The 12,545-nt window shown below is 52.0% G+C and overlaps 2 protein-coding genes across 2 annotated transcripts; both read left to right on the top strand.

Annotated features, from left to right (window-relative positions):
• Positions 1-2,787: 2,787 nt before the first annotated feature.
• Positions 2,788-3,804, top strand: LOC118158000 (olfactory receptor 2A25-like). Its single transcript, XM_035312549.1, has one exon. The coding sequence runs from the start codon at positions 2,788-2,790 to the stop codon at positions 3,802-3,804; it is 1,017 nt and encodes a 338-aa protein (XP_035168440.1).
• A 2,193-nt stretch (positions 3,805-5,997) lies between these two features.
• LOC118157999 (lipocalin-like) lies at positions 5,998-10,522 on the top strand. Its single transcript, XM_035312548.1, has 7 exons — positions 5,998-6,135; positions 6,559-6,698; positions 7,857-7,927; positions 8,723-8,788; positions 9,470-9,580; positions 9,806-9,907; positions 10,321-10,522. The coding sequence occupies exons 1-7, from the start codon at positions 6,040-6,042 to the stop codon at positions 10,344-10,346; spliced, it is 612 nt and encodes a 203-aa protein (XP_035168439.1). The 5' UTR covers positions 5,998-6,039; the 3' UTR covers positions 10,347-10,522.
• Positions 10,523-12,545: the final 2,023 nt, after the last annotated feature.

Genomic DNA, 12,545 nt, shown 5'->3' with positions numbered 1-12,545 from the left:
TGATCCTTATGGGTCCCTTCCAACTCGGGATATTCTATTATTCTATGATTCTAGGGTTTCTGGAATGTTCATTATAGACTAGGCTGTGATTTACAGCCTCCCCTCTCCAAGGAGTTCCTGGCAGAATTTCTCTCTTGTGGCTTTGTTGTTGCCCCAATCTGTTTGAGGGATCTGTCAGGGCAGGCCTTCCTTTCCCTTCTTCCCAAGGTGATTTGGACCCAGGAAGATGTTTTGATGGTGCCTTTCAATGTGTTGTGCTGTGTTACCCATCCTCCTCATCTCCCTTTCTTGCACTCTCCTCCTGCATCCTCTTTTTGTCTGCTCTGGTCACAGCAACTATTTCGCTGACCTCCAGGAATATCTGCTGTCATGGGATACTCCATGTAGCAGTTTGAGCTGCTCCATACCAGCTTTGCCTGAAGACACATTTGTATTATTTCCTATGGACCATCTGCTCTTCCTAAGGTAGAAGAGCAGATGGTCCATAGGTTTGGCTGCACCTCTTTACCAGCTGCTCTTATCATAGAATTATTGAAGTTGGAAAAGCCCTCCAAGATCATCTGGTTCAATCATCACCCTACCACCAATGTCACCCACTACACCAGATCCCTAAGCACCACATCCAACCTTTCCTTAAACACACCCCCAGGGACGGTGACACCACCACTGGGCAACCCGTTCCAATGTCTGACCACTCTTTCAGAGAAGAAATATCTCCTAACTACCAAACTAAACCTCTCTTGGTGCAACTCAAGACCATTCCCTTAAGACCTATCACTAGTTATCTGTGAGAAGAGGCTGATGCCCAGCTCCCCACACCTTCCTTTCAGGCAGTTGTAGAGAGCAATAAAGTCTCCCCTAAGCCTCCTCTTCTCCAGACCAAACACCCCCAGTTCCTTCAGCCACTCCTCACAGGACTTGAGTTCCAGGCCATTCAGCAGCTTTGTAGCCCTTCTCTGGACAAGCTCCAGGGCCTCAATGTCCTTCGTGTTGTGAGGGACCCAAAGCTGAACACAGCACTCGAGGTACGTCCTCACCAGAGCAGAGTACAGGGGGACAATCACCCTTCTGGTCCTGCTGGCTGCACTATTCCTAATACAAGCCAGAATGAGGTTGGTCAGGCAGGTCCTTTCATGAACCCAAGCTGCTTATCCCTACAGCTGCTTCCCTTTCCTCTGTCTCTGCTTTCTGTGGTTATGCCCTTGTTTAACAGTACATACCACACAAAGCATGGAGAGTACATGCCTTTCTTCAGCCACCAGTCCCTTTGTGGTTCAAAGCCTGGTATGTCATTTCTCCCAGCCTGGATCCCTGAAAGCTTCTCCCCTCCTGCTGGAGCACCTCCTTGCATTAGGAGGAGTGTGTACATGGAAGCCCCCAGTTGCTCAAGTGCTCCAGCCTTGCTTGTGGGACCAAACCTTGGGCTGCCTGCTCCTCCCTCCCTCCCTCCCAAGTTACACATCCAGCCCATTTCCAGGCTCCCAGGACAAATGTACAGCCCAGCCCTTAATCTCCACATTGTGGAGCTCATCCCCAGCATGATGGGGATGTCCTTGTTGCCTTTTGCAGAGACCTTGCAATGTTGTTTGATGGCGCTGAAGCCTTCTAAGCCTGTTACGCACCTCCTCCTTGCTCCTGGAGGATGCTCCCACGCTTCCCTCTTCAACAACCTGGTGACTGCCCTGTCAGCCCCAGCAGTGACAAACTGCCTCTTGCAAGTTTGGACATAAATCACTGATTGTCTCCCTCCCGATCTTCCTAAGAATTCAGTAGTTTTAGGTTCGCACTTGATATCTTCCATAACCCTGAACTCCAGTTTCTCATTAGATTCAGAGTCTTTCCCTTCTCTTGCAGGCTGGTGCCTCTGCTTTTCCTTGCAACATTTGAACTATCTGAACAACACAATCACCTTCAGATGCCTTTCTGGTCCTCCTGTGATCTCTCAGAATTCCCTCCCTACAGTGCTTTCTCAAGGTGCTCACTACAGTGTAGTATTTGCAATCAGACACCGTCTTTGTAACTTTTAAAGGTGGTTTGGTTTTGTTTTAGTGTTTTTGTTTGTTTGTTTGTTTGTTTGTTTTTCCTGGAGAAGGATGAGATGTGCTCCCACAGCTTGCTGTCATGAAGGGCAGCAGTAGTTCAGCAAGGCAGAGTCCAACCTGCCATGTTTTTTGGGATATTTAGACCACACTCCAGGTACAGCCCAGGAAACCTGGAGGGGAGAGAGGGACTGCTCCTGTTTGTTCTCATTTAACAGTTCCTGGGATCCTTACTGACTGCAGTGGTGATGTCCCTGCTCTCAGGTGTTCTTAAGGTGATGCAGAGTTTTGACCTGTTCATCAAGAGGTCCTGCCCCAGCTCAGACAGAGACACAGGGAGGTGGTTTTGTTGTGCCATGGGCTCTTCAAACAAGTACCTGAAGAGCTAGAACCATTTCAGCCAGGTCTGTCAGGTTTCTACCAGAGCCCACTGGCAGCACTGGGCCAGAGAGTGGCCTCCGTGCCAGCTGAAAAAGCTACGGGGCAGTGGGAACATGGGCATGGCTGTGCGGGTGTGGGCTCCTGCAGGGCTGGCTTGAGGATTGGGCTGAAACTCATCACCTGCCCCCACAGACATTTCCCATCCCAGAGCCCCTGGAGCCAGATGTGAGTTGCGAGGGCTGCCAGAAGTTGTGGCACGGCTTCAGCCCACGACACAGCAGAACAGAAGGCTGGAGACATCCCACGGCAGGGGTGAGTGCTCACCCTGCTCCCACCTTTCCTTTATGTCCACCTGCTCTCCCTGTAGATGAGTCCCAAATCTCTGCAGGGGGGAAATCTCAGCAGCCCTACCTCATTCCTTCTCTTGGGGATTTCCAGTGCCTACAAAGCACAGGTGGCCCTCTGCCTGGGTTTCTCACTCATTTACCTGGTGACTCTGCTGGGGAACCTGCTCATAATGAACCTCGTCTGGCTGGACACTCACCTGCACTCCCCCATGTATTACTTCCTGGGCCACCTCTCCTTCCTGGATATCTGCTACTCCTCCGTCACACTCCCTAAGATCCTCAAGGACTCCTTCTCACCACAGAAGACCATTTCCTTTGTGGGCTGCATCACACAGATCTACTTCTTCCTTTGCTTTGGGGGCTCTGAGTGTGTGCTCCTGGCTGCCATGGCCTATGATCGGTACCTGGCCATCTGCCGCCCCCTTCACTATGCAGCACTCATGAGCAAGAAGATTTGCCACTGCTTAGTGGCTGTTTCATGGCTGAGCGGCTTCTTCTCGTCTCTGATCCAGGCCTTTCTCACAGCCCACTTACACTTCTGTGGGTCCAATGTGATCAATCACTTGTTCTGTGAGATACCCTTCTTGCTGAATGTGTCCTGCAGCCCTAATGTTCACCTCAACAAGGCTGTCCTGTATGCTTTGGCTGGGACTATTGCCATGGGCTCTTTCCTCCTTACTCTCATGTCGTACGTTCACATCCTCTGGGCTGTCCTCCAGAAGGGAGCAGGGGGGCAGAAGGCCTTTGCCACCTGCACCTCCCACCTGACTGTGGTGTTCCTGTTCTTTGGTGGTGGGGCCATTGCCTACCTGCTGCCCCGCTCCAGCACCTCCAAGGAGATGGGCAAGGTCCTCGCCCTGCTGTATGCCATCATAACCCCCATGTTGAATCCCATCATTTACAGCTTGAGAAATAATGAAGTCCAGGAGGCCATCAGGAAAGCCCTTCACAGGGTTTTGTCACAGAGCTCCACCAAGGACACAGGCAGGGCTGCAAAGCAGCCCCTGCCTTCACAGTGCACGGAGTGCGGCTGCTGATGACCCAAGATGATGCGGGACAGTGGGGCCCTCTTGGACCAGTGGCAAGCAGGAGAGTGACCTCTGGAGATGTGAATAGACAAGGAGGGCATTCCATAAAACCATTAGGCCTTGGTCACAGTTCTCCCAAAAACAATTCTGTGAACTTTTTTCCTAAGAAATAGTTATTGTCCAGGTAGAGAAGCTGTACTGAACGTCCACAAAATGTCTTTGTTTTGACAGTGCCCTTGGTTAGCCTTGTTTTGTGTTTTTTTTTTTTGTTGCTGTTATTTTTTGTGTTTTTATTGTTGTTGTTTAATCATTTATCTGCATCAAGGCTTTGTCAGACTTTCTGGAAAGAGCTTTTATTCCTAAGCAAAGCTCTTTCAGAGATGAAACACTGCAAAGTGCAACAGTAATGCCCTGCTGTAAGCATCTCCTGCTAAGTGGTGGGTAATCTTGTCTGGGCTGGACTTGCAGACACTGCAGAGCCGGATGTCTTTCTCTTAATGCAATAAAATATGTATAAGTGGGAAAACCATTGTCAGGGGATTGATCTTTGTAGTTTCAGGAATCAAAGCCAATCCCGGGAACAGACATCTGCTTCCGCATGCAAAACGGTGGTGACAAGGCAGGAGTGTAGGTGGCACCTGAACATGCCTGGGAGAGCAGATTATTCTGGTTCATGATGTGCTTTCAGGAAGAGTGCACAGGGCTTTTGGCACCACACAGAGCTGAGAAGGCGTTGCCTGGTGGCCACAAATAAAAGGACGTGAAAGAACACCGTGACCGTATCTCACTGTGTGCAAGAAGATATGCCTATAAGCATAGTGAAACATCCTCACATCCTTCTTGGACCTCAGCCGAATGCTGGGCTGTGATTTCTTTGCAAGCTTTTGTAAGGTTCCTATTTAGCAGAAATTATGGGAATTGTGATTGGAAACAACCCCTCCTCTGGTGGAACCAAGAGTTTCCTAGTCAGAACCCAGTGTGTTTTATCCAGCTTAGGCAAGGATGTGACACACCTTCCCCTGAGCACACCATCAAGACAGAGCTAACTGGGGAACCCAATTTGCAGGACAGATACAAAATTGGCTGCTCTTTTGCCAAGAAAATAGGAATTGCACATTCCTTCTACCCCATGGTCCCCAGGACATGTGAGCCAGATACGCACCTCTCGCTACTGATGCTGAAACCCAGGAGGGTTCAGTTTCACAATTGTTCCTGCCAGTTATAGCTATTTTCACATTTGGCCAAGTATGCACCTCTTGAGGTGACAGACAGGAAAAAGATGATGAAGAACCCATGGGGCAGGGAAGGGTCATGCACCACAAGTCCTATGTGTGCTCTATGCTTGGCCAGTGTCTGCTACCAAAGATAAAATAAATATAACTCCCTTTTATCAGACTTATTTGTTTGGGAAAATCTCTGCTTTCTCTATAACAACAGTCCCCAAAGTGGAGTATGTGCACTCCAGGGGTGTGCAAGACAATGCATGGGGGTAAAGGAAGAAAATATTTTTTGTACCACTAATAAATAAAATATTTTAATACTATTTTAAAACATCATCTTTATCTCATCTTTTCTTAATTTCCATTTTTCTATATATTCTATAATGTACAGTAGTAATACATGTATGTAATTTGTAAATAACTATATATTGGAGGTATGTGCTCAAAAGCTTTTTAGTGCGAGGAGTGTATGATTAAAAAAGTGTGGAGATCACTGCTGTAGAACAACACATCTGAGCAAAAATAGTCTGGAGGAGTGGAGATTTACCCACAGCAAAGGAAGATTTAGGGATGCAGTCAGGATGACTTATGCAAACCAGACAAGTTGAAGCCCATGGGACTAGGTGAGATGCACCCAAGGGTGCCAAAAGTGCCTTTTTGGGCTCTGCATGACTCTCCAGAGCTTCCTGCTTTGGTCCTGCAGACACTGTCAGTGGCAGGGAATTCCTCCCCACTTCTCTCTGCCCCTGGCGGCAGAGCTGAGCGTATTGCTCTGTGCCAGACCCAGCAGGAACACGGTGTTCGGTGCAGGCAGAAGCAAACACATTGCCAGCTGAGGCCACGGCTGCTGATGTTATCTGTGCAATGTCTTCAGCTGTCATGTGTGTGGCCAGAGATAGGTTTGCTTGCTGCCTCTGAGGAGCTGTGCAAGCATAAAAGCTTGGAGGTCCTCATGGAGCACAACCTCCTCACAGGTGTGCTGCATAGGTGCCAGGTTGAGCTGGGCAAGAGGCCAGCTCTGAAGATGAAGGTCATGTTCCTGCTCTTGGAGCTGATGCTTCTGTCAGTGCTGCAGGCCCAAGCAAAAATCCTTCTGAAGGAACATTTTGATGCAGAGAAGGTAATGACATTTGAGGGAATTTTCTCATGGTGGAAGATGGGGAAGGTGCCTTGCTTGGACACAGCCTTCGTAAGGGACCAGAGATCAGACAAAACCCACCTGCACATTCCTGTGAGGACCCCAGCTCCTGCTGGGAGTCAGACTTCCTCGGGCTTTCTGGCATTTAAAATCATAACATCTGGGTGCTCAAGCACCCTCATGGGGCAGTCAGCTGGCTAGTGAGTATTACTGAGTACCTGGGTTTGTCCAAGTGGATTTTGCATCTGGTTAGCTCTTTATGGCATACAACTGCTTTGCATTGCAGAATAAATGCTTTTCCACTCCATCAGCAGCCTAAGCTGAGGAGGGTTTAGGGGCTTCCTGCTCTATCCCTGAACCTCCCATTGTTTTCTGTATTAATGAATGTAGAGCCATTCTCTCTAGCTTGCTGGGAAGTGGAATACCATTGCCATAGCGTCCCACTCCAGCTGGATCAAAGACTTCAAGAGAAATGGGAAGATGGCTGTGAGCACTGTAAAACCACAACAGAATGGTGAAATAATCATCAAAACCTTAATTTCTGGGTAAGCTGCAGTGCAAATCTCATTCACTATGGCTTTCACCATGGGCTCCTTTCCTTTTTGCTCTGCAAAAGCCTCTCAGTTAGCTCTTGAGTACTTCAAAAAACAGGAAAAACTACATAGGTCCCCTGGGGGAGGTCATTGCTTCCTGACGTGGTAACACGTGTGCTGTTTGCGTGCATGGAGCAGAGTTTCCAAGAGCTGGCCTCCATACTCTGATATTGAATGGTGATCAACTAAAGGTAGAAAAATACAGTGGACATGGAAACATCTGCCGTGTGGCTGGAGACTACAGAGGTGAGACCAGAGGGGCTACTGTGCTCTGTGCCCATGCAGGAGATGTCCAATATCTGCCCTTGCTGCTGACTCAGACTTAAGGTACGGCCTAGTCTGGCAAAAATGGAGCAAGGAAACCCTCTGGCCTGGTGGGGGAGATTTGCTCTTTCTAGTTGCAGGTGGAGCCAGAGAATCAATGCATCCATGGGTGCTTGTAAAGCACCTCTAAGAGAACAGTGTGAGCAAAGATTTAGGATTATTGTCTTTGCTCCACTACCAGGCTGTGTCGGGGATTGGAGAAGTGTCACAGAAAAAAAGACATTAGATTTAAACATTTTACTATTTAATCCATCTTTACCAGTGCAAGGTTGTCTTCACTTGTCATTCTCTGTGCCTGAAAAGACAGGCCAAATTCAATGAAGCTTCTCAGTGAAGAAGACTGATGTGGCTTCACATGCTTTAAAATCAGTTTATTCTTTTCTTTAGCACTAAATAGAGGATGCCACACACCCCACATTACCTCTTCATTCAGACCCAAAAAAAATCAGATTGATGAACCTCTTCCTCCTAGAAAGGTGTCCAGTCTTGTTTGGATGATGAGGGATGAAAATCATAATATTTTCTTGACAGCTTCTTCCCAGACACCCCTGACATTGTTAGGTGTGTCTTGTTTCTGAGTGGAATTGTCTCAGCTCAAGCCGCAGCTGCATCTTCCTGCCTCCCCCTGCAGCTGCTTGGGCTAGAGCAACCAAATGACCTCTTGAGCTGCTTTTTGAGGAGACCAGAGGAAATGTGGTGGAGCTGCTCCAGCTAAAGGAGCACTGGGAAAGCCGAGGGGTTTGCATGCCATCAACCAGAGTCAGATGGTCTTTGTTTTCTCCCCAGTCCTGAAGGATGTGAGCAGAGGATGATGGTCCTAAAAAAAAATGATCAACCTAGTCAACACACAAACTCCTGTAAGTACCAGGGGAGCACAAGGGCAGAGGTAGGAGATCTGTTCCTGACCCAGGACAGGAACCCTCTGTGGCACTGACATCAGGTTGGGCTCTTGCCCCCCATGCAGGCAATGCCATATACCACTGCAGAGCAGACCAGCAGGAGCTAGGGATTCCCTGTCACAATGCATAGGATGATGCCAGTGTAGATCCCTTAGCCAAGGAAGGTCCCTTAATGGAGCTGCTGTGATGCCTTCCTCTCCCCCCAGGCAAGCCCAGCCCTTGCTGCAGGCTGGTGCCACTCAGCAGACCCCCAGCACACCTCTGCCATGCAGCCTGGTCCTGACCCCATGCCCAGCTCACCTGTCACCACAAAGCCACAGAGCTGCTGTGGCCTGGTGGGGGTTCTGGGAGATGCCCCGATCCCAGAGAGATGGGAAAGAGCCCTGGGCTGCCCACACCAGGCCTCCTGGGTGACCTGTGAACACCTCCATCTCCCCTGTCCCAGAGCCCAGCCCTGCACACCTCCAGCTCTCTCCGCTGATCATGCCAGGGTTGGGATTTATGGGTCCTTTTTCTGTACCATACAATGGAGCCACATTACCAGGTGTCCCAGAAGAGATTAATCTGGGGAGAGGTTGTTCAGGAGCATCCTCAGAGAGGGCCCTAACCTCCTTCCAGCAAGTGCAGTGCTGGGGGGCCCCAGACTCTCATGGTGCAATGTTGTACCACAAGGGCCCCCTAGAGGGGTGAGATCCTAAATTGGATCTTGAAAGTACTCTTTGCTCTCAGGACTAAATAAATTATTTTCTACAGGCTTTTCAGGGTTTAGTAGCTCTGATGATGGTCTTGAGGAAAGAAGTGGCACTTCTCACAACCACGGTAAGACCTGTTGACTCTTGGTGGATGCAGCCCTGGCTGGTCCCAGGGCCACGGGAACACCCTCAGATGGAGACAGCCCTGCTGAGAGCTGGACACCACCACTTCCCACAGCCAGAGAGTGGAAGAGGCAGTACTGGGGATGAGGCTGGTGTGATGGGGATCGCATGCTGTGCCAGCGAGCAGGTGCAGGGAGCCTCCCTGGAGGCAGAAAGGGGAGCACGGCAGCAGCTCAGCAAAGCCTGTGGCAGCCTGAGCCATGCAGACTGGGAGTGGTGCTAGCTTCAGGAACAGGATACGGCAAGGGGTGCACAAGGGGTGCACAAGTGTGCTGGAGAAGGGTACAGCAGAGGGTAGGGGGTGAAAAGGAGCAGTACAGGTGTATAGGGTGGAGTGGCTTAGGTTTGGGAGGCAGAGGGGATGCAAGATGGGGCTGAAGCAGGCAAGATGTGTGAGAAGCTGCATGCAGCCTTGCATGACAGCTTCTGGAGCCCCAGGAGCCCTGGGCATGGGGAGGCTCAGCCTGTGCCCGATGGGAGGCGATGCCCTGAGCTCACCCCTCCCTATCCCACACCTAACATGTCCCTCCACGGCTCACAGTCCTCTTCCATCTCCCTGCCCCCCGCCAGGGGGCATGGAGCTCTGTCCTTGCCAGCGCTGTGTCCCTCTGCTTTTCTCCTGCAGGGGAAGATGTCCCCAGCTGCAGGCTGCTAGATACGGACTACAGCAACCACATCCTCCTCCTCAGTGACCGCGAGTACCAGGGGCAGATCATCTCAGTGCTGTTTCTCTACAGTAAGTGCTGGAGAAAGCAAGAGCTGGGGAGGCAAGGGGTGCATGGGGTAGACCCTTCAGCAAGTGGGATGGGAACTCCATGAGAGTTTTCACCTGGTCACTCTGGGAATGTCTGGACTGTCTGCTCTGGCAGGAGCACAGCACCCAGATGTACTCTCTATGCCTGGGGGGAGGAGGGCTTGGACAGTTTTGGCCAGGCTGCAGACACCACTCTGTCCCCTGCAGGCAGGGATGCTGAAGTGAAACCCCACATGTTAGAGAAATTCAGAGACACCATGAGCCAGATGGGGCTTTCTGAGGAGCAGATGATTGTGCTGCCCAAGACCGGTAAGAGCAAGAGGCAGACCTGTCCCAACATTCTCCCTGCCCAGTGGGGTCCTGCGCACTCAGCTTTTGCACAGAGCAGCATTGAAGTGGGGGTTTGGGGTGGGGGAAGGTGGCACCTCCCCACAGCTGTTTCACTGCAGACCACTGATAACCATGGCTCACACAGTGCAGAATGGGTCAGGAAGGGTGGTGGTGCCCTGGGATGCTCCATGCGCTGAGCTGGGACAGGTGCAGCCCTTGCAGGCAGTACACAGGGTGTGAGGCAGAAACAATGTGATAAACTGGGGTCTGCAGGGGATTTTAGCCTGTGCATCCCTCTGTACGTGTGCTGAGCAGCTCTCCTCTGTGCCACGTTACTCCTCGGTTTTCTCTGTGGGAAAGGAGGTGGGCCTCATTCCTTGTTTTCTTTCCAGAAGAGTGCACCCCACCATCCAAGTAGGTGACTTAGAGCTCCAACCATCCCATCCCATTTCTGGGTGAGCCCCAGTGTCCTCCTGCCCACCCACCCCAAGCTGGGAGCACAGCCAGTCCCGGCACAACTACGCACAATCAGCTCAAAACTGACCCCAGCCCAAATGCACTGTTCTCCTGGGGAAAGGCTTAGCACCATATAAAAGCTGGAAAATACTATTTTCTTTTCTTTTTTAAGCTTTTAGCCAAGTAAATTGTAAGATCTGAAATTCAGCATTAGCAATAGATGTGGCCTCAATCTGAGTTTTGAGAAGCTGGGAACCAGCAGCTGCTTGCAATGGGACAAGCCCTTGGAGCTGGGGCCGCCTTGCTGTTGGGAGTCTGCCTCTGGCAAGCAGCAAGCACTGCTCCAGAGACGGGGAACAGAACCAGGGCATCACAGGGCAGTTCAGGCAGGAGAAGACCTTTGGGGGTCTGCAGTCCAACCACTTACTACAACAGAGCCAGCCGTGGAGTCAGCCCAGGTTCAGGCTTTCACCCCATAGGGTCTTGCAACCCCGAGGTTGGGTTCAGCCTCAGCAGCTCCTCTTTCTTCTCCTGCAAGAGAGCCCCACTCTCAGGCTCCTCCTGGGGGGGGGGGGGGGGAAAGGGCGGCTGAGGAAGGCTCTCAGTCTGCAGGGGAGCAGTTGTGCTACCATCCCTGCTTGGCTCCCACAGACCCCTCTCCTGAAGTGCTATGTCTGCAGAGCAGCCTGTGCATCCCCCTGCCTCGGGGCTGCCCTGGCCCCAGCACTCCAATGCTTGGCTGGGTTTACTTCTGGACAAAGCCATTGCCTGACCTCAGCCATTTGGCAGTGGTGACTTTTCCATGTCCTGGCCTGTTTTTGCAGCCACGCTGCAGACTCATGGCCCAGATCAGCCTTGTAACTGCAGCCCTGGTCCCTGTGCTCCTCACACCACCAGTAGCCAGTACCTCGTCACCTCCCATCCTGTGACCTCAGCGACTCCTGGTTAGCCAGTGCCTCCATCTCCTGGGGTTAGAAGAAACCCCATCAGAGAAGTGCTGCCTCCCATGGTCCCTGCTGTACCAGTCTGGGGGTGCTCCCAGAGCTGCCATGGAGACCCCAGCTCAGACCTCTTCAGATCAGACCAAAAACACGCTGCTGCAAGGAGAGGGAACAAGGTTGAGATAATAGCAAATGAACTGGTGGAGCCTCTGGTGGGTGCGAGAGCATTAGTCATTATGGGTAGCTCTCACTCACCAGATGTTTCCTGGCCTGCAACTCCTCAGGCTGAGTCCTATGTAGTGCTAAATGTTTGAAATATAGAAATTAGGAGACTCCAATTAACCAAGTAACACAAGCAGGAAGCAGGGCCTCTTCCTTCTTTCATGCAAAGAGAGGGAAAAACAGCAGTAGTCAGGGAACTCTGGAGTCCTGTGGAGGAGCAGGGCACTGGGAGGACATGGCAGGGCCAGGTCAGTTTTGGAGCACAGGGACCTTCCCAGTTCTCTGGGCGAGGGGGTGGTCCCAACTGGACCCTGCTGTGGAGATGGCACCGTCACGCAGCTGGGAACACTGGTCCCGGCATGCAGCCAGGGGCACTGGCTCTGGCAATGCATGGGACAGGACAGGGGAGGCACGTGGGGGGACCTGGCAGGGACTTCACCTGAGTCTGAGCTTGGCCTCAGGTCATCCCTTGGTGACAGGGACAATGCAGGGCAGAAGCAGGGTCTTAGCTCCCTCTGAACACCAGGCAGCCCTTCTGTGCTGTTCAGGTGACAGGGCACTGGCAGTTTGCCCAGAGAGCTTGTGGAGAGTTTGGACAAGCCTTCCCTTTGTGGAGGGCTTGGACATGGCGCTGGGCACCCTGCTCTGGGAGGCCCTGCTGGAGCACAGGTTGGACCAGAGGGTCCCAGAGGTGCCTTCCAGCCTCAGCCATGCTGTGACTCTGTCATCCCCATGCATGGGATTTCACAGCCCCTTGCCCCCCTTTCATGTGGTTTCTGAGAGGGCAGGGCAGGAACTTAATCCCCATACCCACTGCTTTTGGAAAACGGGTGCGGGCGCCAGTAGGGCCTAAGGCAGCGCCCCCGAGGGGCCCGACCACAGCCAGCCGCTCCCCGAGCCGCAGAGGGCCCCACCGGGCCGCGCCGCTCCAAGCCCCGCGGCCGCCGTCCACGGAGCGGCGCGGCCCGGCCGAGCCGGGCGGCGGGCGGTACGGAGCG

Source organism: Oxyura jamaicensis, assembly GCF_011077185.1.
Source record: "Oxyura jamaicensis isolate SHBP4307 breed ruddy duck chromosome 17 unlocalized genomic scaffold, BPBGC_Ojam_1.0 oxy17_random_OJ69982, whole genome shotgun sequence".
Taxonomy (NCBI): Eukaryota; Metazoa; Chordata; class Aves; order Anseriformes; family Anatidae; genus Oxyura; species Oxyura jamaicensis.
The sequence above is the reverse complement of the archived record's forward strand: the minus strand, read 5'-3'. Positions and strand labels throughout refer to the sequence as shown.